This window comes from Vulpes vulpes, chromosome 10 (assembly GCF_048418805.1).
Source record: "Vulpes vulpes isolate BD-2025 chromosome 10, VulVul3, whole genome shotgun sequence".
Classification (NCBI taxonomy): Eukaryota; Metazoa; Chordata; class Mammalia; order Carnivora; family Canidae; genus Vulpes; species Vulpes vulpes.
The window spans coordinates 50,476,002-50,497,964 of NC_132789.1; the positions used below are offsets into that span (position 1 = coordinate 50,476,002).

General features: G+C 59.4%; 1 protein-coding gene across 1 annotated transcript; it reads right to left on the minus strand.

Annotated features, from left to right (window-relative positions):
- Positions 1 to 244: 244 nt before the first annotated feature.
- On the minus strand, positions 245 to 19,609 carry SLC5A9 (solute carrier family 5 member 9). The gene is made up of 14 exons (XM_072724058.1): positions 19,431 to 19,609; positions 17,597 to 17,668; positions 15,538 to 15,642; positions 15,067 to 15,231; positions 13,732 to 13,837; positions 13,106 to 13,186; positions 12,584 to 12,789; positions 12,270 to 12,405; positions 11,668 to 11,775; positions 9,562 to 9,712; positions 7,834 to 8,002; positions 6,485 to 6,700; positions 3,707 to 3,866; positions 245 to 587 (listed from the first exon to the last, which is right to left on the minus strand). Exons 1-14 carry the CDS (start codon positions 19,584 to 19,586, stop codon positions 379 to 381), a joined length of 2,040 nt encoding a protein of 679 aa, XP_072580159.1. The 5' UTR covers positions 19,587 to 19,609; the 3' UTR covers positions 245 to 378.
- Positions 19,610 to 21,963: the final 2,354 nt, after the last annotated feature.

Here is a 21,963-nt window from a genome sequence, read left to right on the forward strand (position 1 = left end):
CTCCATGCACCGGGAGCCCGATGCGGGATTCGATCCCGGGTCTCCAGGATCGCGCCCTGGGCCAAAGGCAGGCGCCAAACCGCTGCGCCACCCAGGGATCCCTGGCCTCCACTTTTTTAAACCTCAAAACACAGGTATCCTAAAAGTTCTGGAACAGAAGCACCAAGAGGGTAGAAGTGTTTCTGAGGTAGGGGTGTAGGGCAGCGTCATGGGAGAAAGAGCTGGAGTCGGAAGCCCCCGTGTGAGTCCTGCCGCGTGGGTCTGAGCAGCCCACGGCCCTCTCCGGGCTCCCTTTCTCCCCGGGCAGTGTGCACACCAGGCCAGGGCTCCCGCGGGCTCGGCCCGTCCGCTGTTGCCACTGCCGCCAGGTCTGCAGAGTCACGCAAAGTAGCCCCACAGGAAGACGTTGATGGCCAGCAGCAGGACGGCCTGGACGTCGCAGACGCTTCTCCAGAGCGGCTCCTCGGCGATGCTGGTCAGTGCCTGGCTGCGCGCAGCCGCGTCCTCGGGGCTCAGCGCTGGCTCGGGGTGTCCGGGGAGCCCGCAGAGCCAGGCCCCCAGCAGCCTGCCACACCGCCTGCACGGGCCTGAGGACCATAGCGGGAGGGCAGGGAGAGTGGGGTTGGGGGTGGGGGGGAGGCGGGGGGGGGTGAAAGGCGGGGAGCTGGTGAGACTCGAGGGGGCTGCACAGAAAGGGGGGCGGCACTGGTCTTGCTGGGAGCCCACAGGCTGGGCCCAGCCGGAGCCCTGGCCACAGCACTCCTCCAGCAGAGCCTCCCGGAGACGCAGGCCAGGGACACGGGGTGAGGGTGATGGGGCTCCTGCCAACTCCGAGTGGGGCGGCCCCCGGGCTGGGACCCAGGGCCCCCTCCAGGGCCGCTCCCCCACTCCCGGCCTCCCCAAGGCCCAGTGCACAGTCACCCCCTCGGCCTCTCCGAGCCGCAGCGTCATTCTCTCTCAAATAGGTTGGCCGGGTGCTCGGCTTTCTCCAGCTTGTCTTGAGCATCGAATGAGAATGGACATTCGCTAGCATTTTAAAAAGTGACCCAGGCTGGGCAGCAGGGAGAGGCCTGGTGACTATCATGTTCTGACCGCGCACGAGGCCAGTGCAGACCCGGCTCCCCGCACCAGGACGGGGTTGCTCTGAGGTTAAAGGGTAGCTCAGTTCACCAAAAATTAAGTTTAAAAGAAGTAATAAAGTCAATATTTTAAAAAATTGTTTTGCACTAGCAGCCCATCAAAATAACATTTCATTGAAGTTGGAAATGCCCTATTATCTTAACGACTCTGGAACTCAGTACCTGGTAAGTTCAGTGCGACTACAGAGTGCAGCCTCTGGTCCCGTCAACATACCATGTGGTCTTGCCCCCTCCTCGTACCAGGAGGGAAGAGGCCCAGGGAAGTGGAGGGACGCCTTCAAGGGCACAGAGCAGCAAAAGCAATTCCAGGCGTGAGGTTTTTCTATTGCATTGGGTTTTAGCGGTTTAGCATTATTCCAAGCCCATCCAAGAGCTCTCCTGATGCTCAGGGCCACCCTCGGAGGCCGGTGATGCACCCATGGTCCTCAGGCCCGTGCATCGCACGCCGGTTCCGAGGCCCCGAGAAGTCACTAGGTGGTGACTGGCGAGCAGAGACTCGGTCCCTCTAAGTCTGTCTACAACCCCGTGTGTACACTTCCTTCAGACCTACTCGCTGGCAGTACAATGTTTCTCATCTTTCTCTTTTTAGGGCACAAACCCACACTGCTGTTTTGCTGTTTAACCTGAGACGACACCGATGCGCCTTCATCTGCCCCTGGGCCTTTTGGGAGGGGGATTCCAGAGGTTGCCTTCCAGAAGGAGTGAGAAGTGCTTCCTTCGTCTTTTTGGGAAGGAAGTGCCCCCCCACCCCACCCTGGGAGGCAGGCATTTCTCTGCTTCCCCGGGAACAGACTCTGCCCTGTGGCAGGGGGGTGGGGGGGAGCCAGGGAAAGCTGCAATGATGGGGTGAGTCCACCTAGTGCTGGGGTTCAGCCGGGAGAGGCAAGTTGTGCTCTCCCTCCTCCCTAGCTTCTTCCCTTCCCCTTCTTCTCTTGGCATCTACCTCCGCGCCATACATTTCTTAGGGACCTAGACCTGGTTCCAGCCACGATGGGGGGGGGGGGGACCCTTTGGAGACCCCATAAGGTGCGCGGACCAGGAAGCTTGAGAGACAAGGGGTTACATTGTGCAACATGCTGCAACTAGTGGGGTAACTGATTAGACGGAGGGGGTGACTGTGAGCCTTGGTGGTGCTTCCTGAAGTAAGCCTACGTGGGTGTTGACCTTTGGAAGTGTGTAAAGGCTTACGTTCTCCATTACGCAGGCTTTGCACAGTGTGCCACTGGCTTTTACTTGCTGCATCTCAGGCGAGAAGACCTGAGAGTTAGATCTGGGCGGGAGGCTGGAGCTTAGGACGTCACTGACTCTAGGCACCTGGCTGTTTCTCTAGGCCGGGCCTTAGCAAGGGGGAGGCAGTCAAGAGAGGTGGGCAATTTCTCAGGCCTCGGGGGAAGCACAGGGCCCCCCAAACCTGGCAAAGACGAGGGACCTGAGCAGCAGTGCCTCCAGCCGTTCAGGCCCGACAACTGGCACTTTGACCATCTTACCTATGCTCTCACCTTACGTGAGTTTTGAGATGTGTGGGCACCAGGGGCTTGTTGAGGCCCTGATGGAGCCAAATCCAGTGGGAGAGGGCGGCTGACGAAGGTGGGCTTCCCTCTGACTGAGGCAGGAAGTAAATTTAGGACTTAAATTTCATTAAATTATTCTTTCTCTAAGGCAAGAGACATTGATTTGGAGCTTTAACCGGCAAAATGATGTTAACTTTGTTTGACTGTAATTTTTCCTTGGGAATCCTATAATTTAGGAAATCTCTATAGTGTCCTCATACCAGACGATTGTGACGTTGTTATGTGATCACACTACAGGAAGGTCAGTTGTGTCTGAAACAGTGACATTATGTCCTTAGCCAGTTTTCAACTTTAGGGACCCCGCGGCCTTGGGGTGAACCTGACTAAGCTACTATTCTAACCTGCTTAGGAACCTCTAGGAGGCAAAATGTATGTGGCTCATCAACAGCTCCAGGCTGGCACCCACAGGAATGGTTGTTGGCCTTAGGAACCGGGCGCAGATGGGCAGGACTGTGTAGACGCCCGGCGGCCCTTGCCCCCGACAGCCAGCCCTGCTTCTGTGTGGCTCCAGGCAGAGTGGCTAAGCCCCATGGGAGTAAATGCATAATAGATGGGGGGCCTGCTTATTGGACGTGCCCCATGTATCCTTCCATCTGGAGGGAACACCCTTTGACTTTCTGGCCTCAGACTCATTCAGCCAGAGGAGAGGAAGGGACTGTCCTGTTGGTAGGTTTGGGAAGCCCGGGGCGGTTGGGGGGGGCGGGAACACGCTGGGCTCTGTCCTCCCTCCTGCTCCTTGTCAGTGCAGGGCGCACGGGGAGGCGACCCAGGGGCACATCTGTGTGGTGTTGGGCTTCGGTGTAAGGAAACGCAGCCCCCAGGACCTAAAGGAAGTCTTCCTACCTATCTTTGGGCTCCTAACCGCCTTCCCTGTTTGTCTGCTTTGACAACTAGTTTAACAGCCATGCCGGAAGGAAGAACGATGATGTTTTCTCCGGCACACCTCAGAGGCCCCCCGTGACCCCCAGGCCGTGCCCCAGCATGCCCCCAGCCTACCTGCCTGCCGCTCCTGGGCCTGGCTGCAGCACTCTGTCGCTTCCCCCCCTGCAGGGCGCACCCCCGATGGCATCTCAGGGGTCCCTGGTGCTCCCTCGGGGACCTCCTTCTCCAGCTCAGGGTGGGGATGGTGTCGGGTCCACCACGTCAGGCGAGCCAGCTGGAGGGAAAGGAAATGTTGTTTGACTCAGTTTCCTTTGTGGGCAAATCTTGCTGTGGGAAAAGCCGAGCCACTAGCGAGCAGTGGGGAACACGGGCCCGGCCCAGGGCCCAGCCCAGAGGCCTGGCTCGCGGCCCCAGCGCCCTTTCCTCTGGAGATCTGTGCCTGCCCTGAGCACCTGCTCCGGGCCATGCCCACAGGCTCGGGGGGAAGGGGCCGGCCAGGGAGGCAGGCGGCTTCCGAGGCCCGGCTGTGGAGTCCAGAGTCTTAAAGGGAATCTTGCAGACCGTGGAGAGTCACTGCAGACGTCAAAAGGAAGAGACTCTAAGTTGTAGGATTTAGATAGATCCCTCAGAGTGAATCGAAGGGATGCAGGCTGGAGGCTGGTGGAAGAGCAGAGAAGAGATACAGAGCACCCAGGGTAGGAGAAAGGGGTGGTCTTCGAGCCCAGAAGCAGCGAGCATGGCTCTCAGGGCCCTGCCTTGGCCCCCAGGTGGGTGGTGAGCGAGCCTGAAGAGCCTGCCTGCAGGCCTGCTGCCCAGAGCAGAGACGGCCAGGTGACGAAGCAAAGCTGCACCCCCTGTGTGGCCCTGGTACTTTCCCCCCTCTGCTCCTCTCCAAGCAGAAAGCACAGCAAGTTCTCTGGCTCATACCAGCTGCAAACAACCACAACTATGTGAGCTCTGAGCTCTTTTCCCGGCCCAGTGGAAAAGACCTGGGTCACACATTGGCCCAGGTATCCCCTGTCCTGTCCCCAAATCCCTACACATACGTGTAGTGTATGTGTAGTGCAGAGCAGTGTGCAGAGTGAGGGGTCATCTCCCAGGACCCTCCCCACTGACGTCCAGCCATGTCCCCATGCGGTTTCGTGAAAGCCCAGGCTGCTTCTCTGCTCACAAATACCTCCAGTGAATGTGACTTCACACTTCCACCACGTGTTGTTAGAGTATACGGGTGGTGCCTCTATGTGACAGGAGGCAGTCGGAGTTTGATCTGAATCTTGGGCTAGAGAAAGAGAGTGGAGTTTCCTCATCATGTAGAGGATTGTTGAACTCACAGGTACGGATAAGACAGCTCAGGGACAGTGTGGGGTGAGAAGGGCCCTAGGCCACAGGTGGGACCTAAGGAATACTGATGTTGAATACCATGAAGAAGGCAGAGGAGTGATCGGAGGATAGAAAAACAAAACTGGAGAGGCTTATGTCACGGGCGTGAACGGAAGAGAGGTCTCCAGGCTGCGGGAAGTGGTCAGTGGTGGCTGGTTCTTCTCAGAGCTCAGGGAGGATGAAGATAGGGATGCGGTCATTAATTGCTTGCAACAAGAAGGCTATTGGGGTCTTAGAGCAATTTTGGTGGGAAGGCGGGACACCAGCCAGGCTGCATGAGAAGTAGACGAGAGGAGGGAAGTGGAGGCTGGCAGGGGAGGCCATCCTGCAAAGCCTACTGCGGAGGAGCTGAGGGGAGGCTCCGTCACTGGGGAAGGACAGGGTCCGGGGAAGAGATTGTCAAGTGGGAGACACGTCAGTGCAGGAGTGAGACAGCAGATAATGGAGAAGGAGTTGAACATTCAAGCAGGGGGGACAGAGCCCTTCTGGAGTGAGCCTCTGTCGGCTTCCGCCGAGGGCATGAAGTCATTTCGCAGACTCGAAAGCGCCATGGATGGGATTACAACTTCCACCCGATGTTTCAGGGCCTGACTTGTGGCACAGGCTCTCTTATGGGCTAAATGACATCCCCCCCAATTCAGGGTGTCCAAAGGTGACTGTGTGTGGAGATAAGGCCTTTAAAGTGGTGATTAGGGTTGAATGAGGACCTTAGAGAGGCCCTAATGCAGTATGACTGGTGTCCTCCTAAGAAGAGGAGACTGGGACACAGACGCACACAGGGGAGGACAGGGTGATGACAGAGGGGGAGGCAGCGGTCGGCAAGCCAACGAGGGGGCCTCCGAGGAAACAGCTCTGCCCACACCTTAGCCCAGCCTTCCCGCCTCTGGAGCTCTGAGGACCGTGCTCCAGCTGGGAAGCCCCGGGTTGTGGCCCAGGCCCGCAGCACCCAAGCCCCCCAGTACTCCTGCTGGGAAGGTGAGAGGTGGGACTGGTAAATCTGCCAGCATAGGGGGAGCACTTGCTCTGCGCGGGAGCACTTCCTCTGGTAGGCTCGTTTCTTTTCTCGTTTCCCCAGGTCTTGACTGGCCAGTGAATCTCTACCGGTCCTTCAGGGCCAGCTCACCCTGCCCTCGCCAGGGAACCCCCCACAGCCGCCGGGGTGACCGCCCCTCCCGTGCTTGGCCCCACGTCGGAGGGTGGGCCTCCTGCACCCCCTTGTGCTAGAGTGACTGTTGGGCTGGTGTCGGCACCCAACACGCTGGCAGGGACCGTTGGTCTCTGCGACCCTGGCACAGTGCCTGGCACACAGCAGGTGCTCAGTGAGGAATTTGCCAATTGAATGAATCACTTTTCCCGTGGGAGTTAATAATCCAGTGAGCTCCCCCCCACCCCCCAGGACGTGTGTGTGGCCACAGGAGAGACGACCCAATGGCATGAAACTGGATGGTAGCACCCCGGGCCCTGGAGGTAGGGGCACGCCGGGAGGGGCCCCAGTACAGGCTCTCCACCTGCCTTTTCCTCAGGGATGGGGGCGGTACACAGGCTGACGGCCACGATGACCACGGCAGTGAGCCCGCAGAGCAGGAGCGCGAAGTAGAGGTAGTGGAGGTCCTTCAGCACGGCCGGCCTCCGGTCCACCTCCCCGCAGGCTGGCACCGGGTACGAGAACTCCAGGATCATGCGCAGCAGCCCCACTACCAGGCCGGACATGAGGCCCCAGAAGGCTCCCTGTGGAGAGAGGGCAGATGGGGGCCGGGGCGAGGTCAGGCGGGAGGCCTTGGCCAGCTAAAGGCCGCCGGGTTGTTATGGTGTTTGCGGGCCCCACCCCCAGGGAGCTCCCCACTAATGCTGAGGCTTCGTCTGAACTCAAAGGCTCGGAGTAGTGGAAACAATGACTCAGCCTCTCCAGCTTAGAGTTGTCTCGTGCGCAATGATAAGAGAAATTATTAATTAATACTAAGTATAGATGCGTAGCATTCAACTGGAATGGAATATGCTTTTGTAATAAGCAGGGGAAACCGGGATCCCCCAACCTGATTTTCTGTTATAATAAATCAAAAAATCAGAATGAAGCTCTTCCTCTCTTATTTTTTTAAAAAGAAAAGCTCTGGCTCCTCCCCTGTCCCGTTTCTAACGCCAGTTGACCCTAACCTTTACCTGGCCCCTGTATGTGAGAGTCAGGTGGCTTGTATTTTCAAAAATGAGATGCTGATCCTGATTTCAAGAATTTTAGAATGAGCACAAGCACCCAGAATTGCGCCCAGCCCTTCTGTGCACCACGGGTAACAGCAGGGAGATGAAGCCGTGGAGGCTCGGATGTCTCTCCCGGGCACCCCGTAGGGTAGGTGCTCCCGACGTGCGCGCACACCGCAGCCATTATTAGTATTTCTTGTTGAATCATCTTCCCTCCCACCTGGCTCGGTGATGGGAGACCTACATGCACCTTGTCAGCCATCGCATCTAGAAGCCTCCATAATAGGGTCGATGAAATGTTGGTTGAGTGAATTAATAAATCAAGACCTGATGCTGTGGGGACGCGTAGGTGGGTCAATGGTTGAGCCTCTGCCCTCGGCCTGGGGTGTAATCCTGGAGACCCGGGATCGAGTCCCACATCGGGCTCCCTGCATGGAGCCTGCTTCTTCTCTGCCTGTGTCTCTGCCTCTCTCTGTGTCTCTCAAGAATAAATAAATAAAATCTTAAAAAAGAAAAAGAAAAAGACCCTACGCTGTGGATGGGGAGACGGAATCTCCTTTGGGAGGCAGGGAGCCTGTCCAATACACCTCAGGGCGACCCCAGGCTACGGACACACTGGACCTCCTGGCCCTCTGTGCCCAGGGAGAGAGGTGCCCTGCTGCACTCACTGGCTCTGTGACCCTCTTGCAGAAAATGGCCAGCAGGAAGAGGGCGGTGATCGGTGGGGCCAGGTAGCTGGTGACGGACTGGATGTAGTCAAAGAGCTGCCCGCTGTTGGAGCTTTGGATGATGGGGATCCAGAGGATGCTGACGACAACCAGAAACACCACAAACACTCTGCGGGGAGGGCACAGGGCACTGTGAGGAGCGCTCAGGCTGGCCTGGGCATGGGATGGGGGAAGGTGAGGCATAGGAACCGGAAGGGAGAAGGGGAGGGATACGTGGCCACGGAATCAGAGAATGCTAGGAGCCTGGAAATGCAAAGATTCCAGAAACTTAGACTTTTTCTGGGATCAGAATCCCAGAAACCCAGGAATTTTGAAATGGGGTCTTGGAGGTCATGTAGCTCACCCGCTCTTCCTGGAGGAACACAACCTTTCACAACCCCCACCCCCACCTCAGTAGCTGCCTCTGGTCTTGGCCTGGGACCCCTCTCCCGGCATCCACGCCCTGTGCAGGACAGCGCCCGCCAGGACGGCTTCGGCGTGGGCCCTCTTCCCTGCTTCGGGCGCCCCCGGCTCTAACCTCCTGCTCCTTACCCTGGCATTTGGCTCAGAGAAGGGACTCCGCGCCGTCACCTCCTGACTCCCCTTCAATGGATGCTGGCGCAGGCCCAAGACCCCTACCGCCCTCTCCTTGATTTCCCCAAACGTGCTGAAAACCTTGGACACGTGGGGCGCGGTGATGCGCGCGGCCAGGAGATGGCGCGCGAGCCCCACTGATGAACAGAGGGAAGGGACGCCACCGGGAGGCCTGCGGCCCGGTCCTCTCCTGTCCCGCCCCCCCCAGCCCCACAGCCGCCACCCAGGCGGTGGGTGCTCATCCCTCCCCTCCCAGGTCCGTGGATGCTCAGGCCCCGCGGCCGGAGAACCCTCAGGAGCCCCCCATGCACGGGCCAGGGAGCGCAAAGCAGGGACACTCGAGGGCAGGTGACCGCGACTCCAGCCCATCTACCAAAGGGAGAAGAAACCCTTAGTCCAGAAACCCGAGTCACAGAGTCACCGAGTCACCGAGTCACCGAGTCACGGAGCCTGACATGATGAAGCAGAGCTTGGAAAGCGCCCCCTTGGCCCCACCTCAACTACAAGCCTAGGGAGAAAAGGACAAGCCACAAGCCATAGTTTGCGAAGCACAAATCGAAGCCACCAGACAAAGCTCAAATTCCCCAGCTGGCTGCTCAAGGCCCTGCGGCCGTCCCACGAGCTCCCCCGCTGAGGCGGCCCCCGCAGCCCAGGACAGTCACCCCACGACCCCGGCAGGGGTGCGATGCAAGGGGACGCCCCGGTGAGTCAGGCGGGGTCGCCCACAGGCCTCTGCCACTGGGCCCAGGCCCGAGCTGATCCTAAAGCTCCGGGTGAGCTGCCTGCTAACTTTCCCCAGCTCGCTTCACTTCCCTGAGGTGCACGCTTCCTCGGCTTCTCTCACTTACTCTGTTGACCACCTTCTAAGAGAAAGTTCAACAGACGGGAAGAAATTTTGTTTTTCCTCCTTATTCTAGAAGGGGAGGAATGTCTAGAGCTGGGGAGGGACTTACCCAAGGTCACGTAGGCAGTGGGCGCTGGAACCAGGTGTTCAGCCTTCCAGTCCAGGGCCCAGACCCCACCGCATCTCCCAGGGCAGCCCAGGGCAGGGAGGGGAGCTTAGAGGGGTTCCCCCAGAAGGAGGGGCCGGCGCACCTGCCCACCACCATCAGCTCCTGCTCTGTAGCCTTCCTTCGGAGGCGCTGCCACACGTCGATGGCAAACAAGGTGCTGCTGCTGTTGAAGATGGAGGTGAGTGAGCTCATGAGGGCGGCCAGGATCACGGCGATCATCAGGCCCCGCAGACCTGGGGAGAGGCGAGGTCTCCGTGGGCAGCCCCCTCCGGGGGCCACGGAGGCTGCAGGGTCCAGCAGAGCCCAGGGTTTGGGGGTGGGGGTGGCGTCGCCTCAGGTTCCCATCCTCGTGGGCGTGAGGACTGCAGGGGGCCTCGAGGCTGGCTTCTGGATAGGCCGAGCCACCCACACCAGGCCTGCCCAGGCTCCCCCTCCTCGTCTGCACCGCTAGGAGCTGGGGCCTGGGTGGTCCTGCAGCTTGGACATCCCAGTCTGCATTTCTTTTTTTTTTTTTTAATTTTTATTTATTTATGATAGTCATACAGAGAGAGAGAGAGAGGCAGAGACACAGGCAGAGGGAGAAGCAGGCTCCACGCACCAGGAGCCTGATGTGGGACTCGATCCCGGGTCTCCAGGATCGCGCCCCGGGCCAAAGGCAGGCGCCAAACCGCTGCGCCACCCAGGGATCCCTCCAGTCTGCATTTCAGAGCTGCAGACGCTTGGGTCCTGGGCCCCTGGCCCGGAGGGGGTGGGGGAGGGTGACTGTTAGTACTTGGGCGTTTTCAGTTTCTGTGTTTCTTTATCGACACTGGGGTGCCGGGTTAAGGCCCTGGCCTGGGAGGCAGAGGCCCCGGATTTGTTTCTGCGCTGTGTGATCCCTGAAATAGCTCCTTCCTGTCTGGACCTGTTCTCTCCCTGGGGGCTCGAGGAGGTGGAGCCTATGATGGTCTCTATCCTCTGATGACCAAGCTTCTAGAAACCACCACTCACGTTCCCCTGAGGAGATGACTCCCCATCAGCCCTAGGTCAGCCCTCCCAGTCTGAACATTTAACCACCTCCTGAGGCCTCCCTAAAGCCCCAGGTGTTCCAAGCAAACCGAGGCCAGCACCTTCCTCCGAGGCCTTCTGTGTCTTCCTTCGGTTAACAACCTCCCGTCTCCACACCAGACAGTCATCCTAGACCCCCTCCTCTGCTCCCCTCCCTTCCCGCCTCCCTCAGTCAGCTCCTCCGTGGACGGCCTGTCACCCCCGGGCCTCCCACCACCTCTGCTGTGTCTTTGGTTCATTTCTTGTTCTACCGGAGGGAGGGGACAGCCCAACTCAAGGACTTCCTTCATCAACCTTTCTTCCCATGTCCCCATTCTCAGTATCCTCGTAAACCCAGGACCTGGGGGCCCTCACTGGATCTCTCTGTCTTTCTCATCCCTCAAATGTAATCTGTCACCAGATCCTGCCACCTCTGTCTCATAAATGTCTTTTAGCCCTTTTCTGTCCACCTCTGAAACCACTGCCCCGGGCCATGCCGCCATCACCCCGCACCTGGAGCACCACAGACCCCTTGTTCACGGTCCCTCTGCCTCCCTCCATGCAGACTGAGCCTCCCAACGCTCAGGCCTCGGCCTCCTCTCCATTCCCCCACCGTCCATCCCTCCCGCCTGTGAGCCCACGGGGCGGCGTCAGGTCACACCTGGCACTCTCTGTGAGGCGGGGCCTTAGCACACACAGTCCTTCCTCCTCGATGGCGTTTCCCACAAACACCCAGCCTTGTCTGCTCAAGAGGTTCCTCAGGACCAGCTCCATGTCCTCCCCTCTGGGAAACCTTCTCCGACATTCTCCCAGGCGGGTCAGGTGCCTCCCCGGGGCTCCCCAGGCCCCACGGGGTCCCCACACCGGGTACGCAGTACTGTACCCTCTGTGAGCCCGGGTATCCTGGAGATGGCATAAAGCCCCAGAGCAGGGCCTGCCTTTTATCCCTGCTTCTCCAGGATAAGAGCCAGAGCAGGTGCTGGTGGAAAGTGCGTGTGCGTGTGCATGCGCATGTGTGTGTGTTGGGGAAGGAGTGCGGGGCTGAAGGCTTCTATTCCCTCTCCCCGTCCATGTCCACCCTTGATGCAATCCCTCCTGGGCAGCGGGGCCTGGGGAGGCTGGGAGGGGGGCGTGGAGGGGGCGTGGGGCAGACAGGACTCACCAACGGGCATAAGGGCGATGACCAGCTTGGGGTAGGCGATGTTGGAACAGCCTACTCGGGCCCCGCAGATTCTCTGGCAGACGTCAGGGTCTACACAGCCCACCTCGTCTATAGAAGAAGTGATGGCCGTTAGAGCTCACTCTTCTTGTGCCTTCTTGGGTTGGCGCAGAATTTGCTTTCCAACAGGGAAAAACCATGGGTAAGTGTTTACTGGTGACCCTGGCAGGAGCTGCATCTCTTGTAGGGGCCAGAGGGGCAAGGGCCGGGTAGGTGTCTGGGTACTATGAGTTAGCTGCTTCCAGTAAGCCTCCTGACCGTATACTACCCTGCAGAGCCTGATAGACCTCCTTGGGTTTTAGGCCTTATATCTTGATAAAAGGAGAGAGGATATGCTTGGGAGGCCCCAAGAATGCCTTCGTTGGTCATCCCTCATAAAGGGAAAGTAGGATTTTAAAATGACATCCGGATAAAAATCTTTTTCTGAAATATCTACTGTATGTTTGTCCCACAACGCCGAACACACTAGGTATCCTTACTAGAAATAGCATGTGGCCCCCCCATGACCCTAACCCACATCTAGTGCAGCACTGCCCAGCTCTTACCTGGGTACAAGGCCCGGCTGATCATGCCAGGCATGACGATGAAGAACATGGGCAGGATCTTCAGGTAGCCCCCCAGCACGGAGCCTCCCTTGGCATGGGACAGATTCTTGGCAGAGAGAGACCTCTGCACGATGACCTGAAAAGGGAGCAGTGGAGGCTCACCACTCGGGTTGGACAGGGCTCAGCTCCACCACAGGTGAGCCCTGAGCTGGTTCCGGAATAAGTCCCAAGCCCTGTGCATCTAGATGCATGGTTTTCGGGCAGGGAGCCACCCCAGCTTGTGACGGCTGGGCCAGGCCTGGCTGGGGCATCACCTGGTCCGTGCACCAGCACCAGGTGGCCAGCACCGTGAGCCCGAAGATGAGGCCTGGCCAAGGAATGTCCCCATTCACAGGGTCCCGGAGCATGTGGAAGGCATCCGCCCGGGGCAGATGGCAGGTGGTATTGGGGACCGTGGCATTAGGGATGGCCTGTCTGTACCGCTGCTCCAGGCCTGGGTACCAGCCTACCTCCTGAAAGCCTGTGGAGAGACCACAGTGAGGGATCTGTGAGCCTGTCACTCGCCCCCACCCCAGCTTCCAGTCCCACGTGGTGCCCGGGGGCTTGGAACTGGTATGGGACTTGGGGAGGGGGAAGGGATGCGTGGCGCAGACCCTCAGTTGGTGTAGCCCCATCTCTGCTCTTCGGGACCCCATCCTGGAGGTGGGAGGCAGAAGGATGGGGAATCTGGCTCTGTGCTCTGGAAAGTTCCAGCCAAACCACAGAGGGGAAAGCCCAAGACAGATCAGAGAGCAATTTCTACTTGGTGGTGGGATACACTCGGGCCTCTACCTTACCCAGAAACATGAGGACCAGGGCGCCGCCCACCATGATCACCGTCTGTAGGGCATCTGTGTAGATCACAGCAGTGAGGCCCCCTGTGGACCAGAGGACAAGGCCGGTCAGGTGACACCAAGGGGTAGCTCTCTGGGCGGCTGTCCTGTGCTTGGCCACACTGGGGAGCCCTCCCAGAAGGTGGATCCGCCGCCTGCCTCCAACCCCCCAACCCTCAGCTGGTCCCAGCCACAGGCACTTGGGCCTTTCTCTCCCCAACGGCCCCTGAGTGTGGCTGCTGTGCCTCAGTTCTTGTTTTTAATATCCCAAGGCTGTTCCTCTGCCCTGCTGGTAGTGCCACCAGGATACTCCCTCCTTCCCCACCCAACACCATTCAAATCCCCCATCCTTGCAGGCTGACTTAGCCCTGAGCTGGGCTCCCAGGTGCCCAGGCCTTAGAGAGGGGCTCTGGCGGACGACAAGGCAGGCTGGTGGCTTTGTCTGGAGCAGCCCCTGGTGATGCCAATGCTGATGACAGTCCCCTTGCCACGCCCCTGCTCACCGCTGCATCGCCAGGCAGCCCTCCCTACCTCCCCCTGGCTCTCAGTCTCTGCTCCCGGTGCCTGCACCCTGATGCCTTCAGCCCTACCGGCGATGGTGTAGACAGCCGTCACCACCAGCAGCAACACTGTGGAGAGGTAAAGGTTCCAGCCCAAGGCCATCTGGACGAAGAGAGCTCCAGAGAAGATGTCAGTCTGCAGAGAGCCGAGACCCAGGAGTCCAGGTCACCTGAGGCCCTCGCTGTGCCACCAGGGCACGGTTGCCTCCTGCTCAGCAATACCAGGTGCTATCGGCCCTCATCACATGATGCGGGTGAGCCTAAAGCACCGTGCTGAGGGGGACGGGCTTGACCTCACAGACGCCAAGGAGCCAGAGGGATGTTCAGGCCAAGGAGCATCACATAAATCTTTAAAATTGGGAGCAGTGTAATCTGGTGCCATGAAGGCAGGGGTGAAGAAATGAAGTGAAGACAGAGGAGGTGAATTGGGGAGCAGGGGTCGGAGAAGAGAGGGCAGGCACCCAGAGGCTCACTGACTGCCCCCAGCAGAGCCGAGGCCCACCCAGCGGCCAGGTGGGCCCACGCTGACCTGGCGGGCCGGAGCCCAGGGCGGAGGACCCTGGCCCGGAAGGCTCCGCATGTGTGGGTTTACTGGGGACTCGGAGAGCGTCTTTTGCCTAGGCTGACCTGGGCTCATTTTCAAGCATCGGTGGACAAGCGGCTGTACAATTTTGTCCATCTCTTGCCCTGGCAGCTCAGACTCAGTCCCTTCCAGTGTGTGTTTGCTGCTCCCACTGCACGGCTGCTTCATAAACCCATCCCAGGGCTACAACGGGACGGCGTGCAAGGACACCCGGACTGGATCACAGGACCCAAACTTTAGTTCCAGGCCCACGGCTACATTTGGTGTGGACATGGGCAAACCACTGACCTGAGTGTAGGCCAGTGGGGGAAGAATAAAGACCCTTCTAACTGCAACATCCTAGGCGATCGGTGCATGGTGCTGAATGGACAACCAACCGATGGAGAGGGAGAGGGATGAACGGGCTCCGGATTATGGGTTGTCATTTACCCAACAGACATTTCTCACTCATCTGTGATTACTTCTGGGAGGGGGCTTGCACTGAAGATATGTGGACTCATCCCTCCTTCCTCCCTCCCTCCCTCCCTCCCTCTCTTCCTTCCACCTATTATCTATCTATGTATCTATCATCATCTATTCCTCCCTCCCTCTCTCCCTTCCTTCCTTCCCTCCTTCCTTCCTTCCTTCCTTCCTTCCTTCCTTCCTTCCTTCCTTCCTTCCTTCCTTCCTGCCATCTATCTATCCATCCATCCATCCATCCATCCCTACAGCCAGCGGTAAGCCATGACCTAAACTCAGCATCTTCAGAGAGACGGGATGGCCACACTGCAGTGGGTACTCACAGAAATCTTGGTGAAGATGTAGAGAATCAGAGACAGGACAGACATGTACACCTGGATCCTCTGGCCCCCGAATCGCTTCTTCAGGTACTGTGGCATTGTGACCACGCCGGCGGCGATGTACACGGGGACGAAGATCCAGCCCAGGGCCAGAAGCAGCCAGGTTGCCTTAGAGAGTGGGGAGAAGGTACCCGTGTCCTAGATGCAGATGGAGGGGGAGTCCCTACCCACATGGTGATGTCGGGGAGCACTCTGCTGGGAAGCAAGGACCCGGGACCTGGTCTGAGTGCTGTGTGACCTCTGACGAGTCCCTCTGCCTCCTCTGAGCCTCATCTGTAAAATGGGTTCTATGTTTACCATGCAGCCTCCCCAGTCAGCTCTGAGCTTCCTCTCTGCACTAAAGCCTGGGAGGGGTTGGGGGTGGGGGTTCAGACCTCCATTGTCCCTGAGAAGCCTCCAGGCCTGCTTCCTTACATTCCATTCAAAGCCCCCCACAGCAAGACCTCCAGCGGCTCCTGTCCCGGCCAGACCGATGAACAAGCCGCTGCCCACGTTGCTGGACATCAGAGAGGCTCCAATCTGCAAGGCACAAGTGGGGTCAAAGGTTGGGTCAGCTTTAATCCAGACCAATCTGGAGCCAGGACCACAGGCTGCATGGCCCATGGACAGAGCAGGACCTGGGCTCAAGAAATCTGAGATCAGAGGAAGGAGAGGACGTGAGGGAGCAAAGAGGAGGAGGGATAGAACTGACATTTATTGGGTACCTACTGTATACGGGCACTGCGCGAGGCATTTAATATGCACAAATACACTTAGTCTTCATAAATATTTCAAGGGATGGGTATTAATCTTTTCAATTTACAGAGGAAGGAAATAACGTTGGGAAAAATGAAGCCGCTGGCCTCAGGCCACCTGGTGAGTGAGTGGCCAAGTGGGAAAGAAGGAAAGCCATGGGGAGCAGGGTCTGTGTAGGGAGGACCAGGCTCTGCACTGGGGCCATCCATCTAGGGGCCCCCAGAGACGAGGGTGCTGAGGGGAGGGGGTCCCCACGAGAGGGACTGGGGGAGGCCCTCGGGGAGCCGAGGGGCTGAGCACTGGCAGGGCCAGCCTCAGAGTTGAGGCCATGTTTCTGCAGGAGGCAGAAACTCCTCAGAGGCCACGGAGACACCGATAGAAGGACGACATCGTGGCGGTTGCTACGGTTAGTACCTCACCATTGCTACGGTTAGTGGCCAGGCGCTGCTCCAAGCTTCCTCACTCAGCCTTCACTGCAGCTCCAGGCCGGATGTCCTATTATTACCCCGCTTGACCTGAGCAGGGTACTGAGGCACCGGTAAATGACCTGCCCAGGCTCCAGAACTAGTGAGTGACAGAAACTTTGAACCTTGTTTGTCTGACTCCGGTAATTACTGCACAATTGTTACTGAGCACCTAGTGAACACTCATTACTGTTATCTTTTATTATTCGATGGGATCCCTCATGGGGCAGGGAAAGGGGCAGAGGGAGGGGCTTGGGGGCCTGGGTGGAGGCAAGGCCTTGGGGACAGACCCGGGGCCAGAGGTGAAGAGCTTTGCTCCAGGCTGGCACCCTGTTGTCACCTTAATAAAATCCCTTCCTCTTGCAAATGCACAGACCTTCACCTGTAAAATGTGGGGACTCATGTCCTCCCACTGCCTGTCCTAGAGCTGCTGGACAACAGAGAGAGAGAAGAAAGGAAAGGTACTCCTGGGCTGCTGGAGGCATAAGAACCCCTCACCCCTACCTCCTCCGCCCCAGACACCCGAACATTCCAGAGAGCCCTGTTAGCACCCTGGGCCTCCACTACTCTTCAGGGGGTCTGTAGCAGCGCAGATGGGGAAGCAATGAGAACCAAGACAGGGGGCAGGGTGGTTGGTGGCGTGGGAGCCGTGTGTGCCCGGGAGGGGGGGAATGCAGCCAGCTACCTGCGGGCTGACAGCCCCACTGTTGGGTCTCCAGGCAGGGCTTCCCTCCCGCCATGCTCTTTCAGGAAGAGGAAGTGGTTCTGAGGACCAAGAGACACAAGTGGGGTGGCCTGAGAGGAGGGATTGGGGCTTGCAAAGGAGTTGGGATTGATTCCCTGAGGTTGCTGGGGGTTTGGCCCCTGGCACCCCCTTGCTTCACTGCTTTGCAGTACTGAGCAGATGCTTCTCCTTCCCGGCCTCCTGGCTGAGCTCAGAGGCTTCCAGAAGCACTCCCGGCCCCTCTGCTTCCCTCCAGCTCAGCGTTTCTCCGGTCATCTGTGTCTCTCTGCCCAGCTAGCCTGAGCTTCTCCAGGACAGGGACATTCTAGGTTATTTCTGCAGGTGCAGCGTTCAGCCTAGGGCATGCACTCAGGAGGCACTTCTCCGAGACCTGCGTTAGCAAGATGTCCCAGGTTGGGTGCCTGTGGGCCACAGGGAGGGAGCCCGGAGAGCCGGGAAGCCCGCCCGGGGGGCTGCTGCCTTGGGGTAGGAGGGGAAGACGAGATGAGGACCCGATGGTGGGAAGGGGCAGAGAGGCAGCCAAACTCACCGGCCACCAGCTCATGGACCTCCCCGCCAGGAAATAGCCGCCGATGGTGCCCCTGCTGGCTCTGACGGATGACTGGAAAGGAAGGGGAGAGAGATGAGGATGGGATGGGATGGGATCCCTGAACTCCCCCACCTCTGGCCGCCTCAGCTCTCGGTCCTGGGCTCAGGCGCTGGGGGACCCAGAGCGGGAGCAGCAGGCCTCAGTCCCACTGGTTTTACTGCACGGGCCTTCAGGGGGTGCCACGGCCTCTCCCTGGGGCTCCCCGTCAGTCCCATCCAGTGGGTGTGAAAAGCACAGGGGCCCACAGAGGTTAAAGCCTTCTGGAATGGCGCGGAGCCCGGCAAGCGGGCCGGACCACGGATACCGTCCCAGTGGCCCTCCCTCGGCCCAACCTGGCTTCAGGAAGAGCTGGCATCTGATCTGATCGGAGGGCTGGCGTGGAGGCCGCCGCCCCCTCCTTTGTGCAGGACACCCCCTCCCGCCCCCCGGGACTGGCCGGCTCTGTCCCGCTGCACAGGCCCCGCAGGCCCTGCCCTGAACTGGTTGGTGGTGCCTCCTGGCCTGTTGGGGTGGGGGAGTGGGTGGTGCCCTGGAGCACAAGAGAGGTGGACATGAATGACCTTCCTCCGAGGCCTCAGGGCCCAGGAAGCAGAACCACGAAGACTGTTTAAGATGCTGAAGCCAACAGGCCTGTGACAGGGCCTAGGGGTGGGAGGGATACCCGAGGGAGAGGAAGGAGAAGAGAAATGGGGCAGGAGCTTCTCCGCTCCCAGGGAACATAGGCGGTCACCCCGGAGAGGCAGGGCAGGGAGGCTGCTGCTGTGGGGGGCCTCTGCGTGACCTTCCTCCGGCACCGCTGGCCTTTCGGGCAGCCCAGGTGGGCAGAAGGAATTCATTCACATGTGAGGAGACTGAGCCTGAGTCAGAGAGCAGCTTGTCCAAAGTCACTGAGGAGCTGGTGCCTTTCCTCCCTCCGCCGTCTGCGGGTGTCTTCCTCACACCAGCCTTGGGAGCCCGGGACTGTCCCCCTGCTTTATACTGGGGGATCTGAGGCCCAGAGAGGATTTGAGAGCCTATCCTGGTGAGCGACCAGCTGGGATTCAAATCACTGTCTGGCACCCGGCAGCATCTGAGGGCTCTGGCCTGTCCCCCCAGGGGGCTGTGATGACACCTGCCACCTGTTGCTGCCCACCGTGTACTGGGCACTGTGCCAGGCACTTAAATGTGTCGTGTTGCTCCATGGCCATGACCCCCCCGGGGGACAGTGTTCATCATTCTCAGTGACCGCAGGAGAAAACGGAGGCTCACGGAGCATGCGCATGTTCCCAGGGCCCCGTGGCTCTGTCGGAGGTGGGATCTGAACTCAGGGCTCACTGGTCCCTTTCCCCAGCACTGGGGACCTGGTGACAGTGAAGAACAGAAGGAACTCTGGGTTCACCTCTCCCTCCCCACGAGCACACAGCACAAGAACCCCAGCTCCGTTAGAACGCACTCCTCCTTGCCAAGACACCCCCCAGAGGAGGGTTCGCAGAGTTGGCGGCCTTGGCCTGGGGAGGACGGCGGAGTGGGGACTGGGCCGCCAGGGATGAGTGGGGCCGAAGGCCCTGCGCAGAGGCAGGGAGTTGGGAGGGGGCTTCGGGCCTGGCCTGCCTGGGCTCGCTGTGTGCCCTCAGGCAACTCACATCCCTCTCTGGGCCTCAGTCTATAAAAGAAGGGGTCGAGAGGATTTCCAGGGGCCTCAGCACCTGGGCCCTACGCTCCCCAACGGCCCACCCAGCCCCAGCACGGGGAGCCAGAGATGAGAGACCCCACTCCAGCCTCTGGGCCTACTCACCCAGACCCCCACGCCGATGACAAAGACGAAGTAGACAACCAGGACCCCGATGTCCGAGGCGTGCAGGCTGACTCCGGAGCCCAGGGCCGCGTGTGGAGCTGTCGCCGGCCTGACCCCATTTCCGGGAGCTCCGGGCCCCATTGTCGTGGGCTCCATGCTGCTCTGTTAGAGTCACTCACCACCGGCTGGGCTGGACTTTGAGGCGCTCCTGGCTGCGTTCCTGCCCTTTAATGATTAAACAGCCCCGAGTGCCATTAGCTGCTGAGAAAGCTCTGAGCCCCACTGGCACAGAAGGTCCCGGTCCCCTTTTCTCCTAACTGCCACCCTATCCTCTGCAGGACTCTCTCCCTTTCCCTGCCCCCAGTACACTCGCGTGTGCGTGCACACACACACACACACACACACACGTGCACAGGCATACGACGTGCACACTCCCACTCCTGGAAGGAGCAGCAGGAGGAAGACAATGAGGACAGGAGTAGCGTCGTGGAATTCTGGAGCTGGGAGAGACCTCAGAAGTTGAGCTGTCCAAGCGCCGGCTTAGGTGGAGAGGAAACTGAGGCCCAGGGAGGGAAAGGTCACAGGGAAGTAAGATGGAGCTGGGCCTGGAGTCCAGCTTTCTCAGTAGTGAGTTTCTGCAACTTTCCTTATTCCCAGGAGGAAAACAGGGAAGAGAGGAGGGAAGAGTGCTGTGATCCTTGCCAGTCTCCACTGCGTCACCTGCTCCTACCTCCAATCCCTGTCCCCAGGCATAATTTTTCCTTTTTTTTTTTTTTAAACAGTGTAGGAAACAGGCCCGGGAAGAGACCTGTTTATTCCAAGCCACAGCGTGGGGCTAGAATTCACACTTCTGGGTCCACGTGCCTGCCCTGCGCTGGGACAGACAAACACACGGACGTGGAAAGGACAGAAAGTGCCCTGGGTCCAAGGAAGACCAGCCGTGCCCAGACCCAGGCCACCTGCTTTCCCGTCCCAGCAGCACATCCCACGGAGCTGCAGAGTGACCAAGGACAGACTGCCCCGGCCCCCCCACCCCCGCCCCGGCCATCCTCCCCACACATCTAACCCTGGGTCCCCGCTGCCGCCCAGTGCAGCTGAGACCCCCTGTTAGGCCGCCAGGCCCTGCCACAGCCCGGAGCCCAGACAGCGCCAGGAAGGGAGCCAGGGAGGTCCTGACACCTGCAGAGTAGATGTTGTGCTGCTTACAACCAAGTCCAGCCTTGACGTATCTGTGAGCCCCGGACCCGCCTCAGGGCCTGTCTAGTCGTGCCTTCCCAGAGCTGCGTCATTTGTCTCCGGCTCACAACCAACGAAGCAGAACAACTTAGCAGGGGCAGAGGGGCTGCGGGAGGCAGGCAGGGCCATGCGGGCCCCGGGAGGGAGCACGGCTGCAGACGGCCCACGGGTGTCCTGGTGACCAAGTGAAGTAGAAAGGATGACGAGACAAGACAGGCCACGCTGGAGTGAACGAACCTACACCTCCAGCCCCGTCAACTCTGAGCCAAGGAAGGGCGCTCCTGAGCGGCAGCTGAGGACTCACACGCGTACCCGTGGCTCAGAGCCACGGAGGAAAGATGCAGGGTGACCACTACGGATTTTCCATTTAGACAGCGGGGATTATGAAATCCAGGTGGGAAGAGTCTCATCCAGAGTGGTTTAACCCTGCAGGCAGGTGTCAGCACTCGAGGATGAGGCCTCGCACACCCAGGAAACCCTCTCCAGAGCTCTCGAGACGGAGGATGTGGCCACACTGTCCTTACAGGAGGCGTGCACCTGCGCTGCACCTGGCTCGGGGGAGGGGGCCGGGGACACTCGCAGGAGAGCCCAGGGGCTGGGCGGGGGGGCTGACGGGCCTGCGGTGGGGGGGGGGGGGACTCACACAGAACACAGCAGAGGGGGGTTGGCAGGGAGATGGAGACCCACCCTGGAAGGGGGAGCTGCCAGGAGAGGGTCCAGAGGAAGGCACAGGTGAGTAACAGGTGGCGCGGACATTCTCTTTCTGAGTCGTATCTGAATCGAGACTGTTTTCAGAGTCCAGCAGGAGCAGGGACGGCTGTGGCTTGCTGGTCACGGGGATACTCCTGGAATGGCGGGAGTTCCAGGCTCGGGGTGACAGAGGGACCACGCTTGAGAAGGCTGCTGTCAGGGTGCCCTCCCTGCATCCTCCTTATTTCGTGTGTACTTCACAGTCGGAAGAAGCAGGCGCTTCACTTGGGGTGTGCGCTTCCTGTGTCTCCCTTCGGCTGTAGGCTGTGCCATCATGGAAGATTCTGGAAAGCAGAGTTCCTCTTGGACTCCTGGGGCCAGCGACTTCCTCTGGCCTTCTGGCCTTGTCTTGGGAGGTGACCGCCTTGGTGACCTGATCCTCCCCACCCTCCCAGGCTGAGTGTGCCCTGCCCCTCCCAAAACTCCTGCTGCCCCATCCAGCCGCCCGGCCTCTCTGCCCTCGGGCTCCTCACTGGCAGACTGGTCACAGCTGTCACAGCGTCCGGGGGCCCACAGCAGCCTGCTCAGGGGAAGGCTCTTCCTTCCC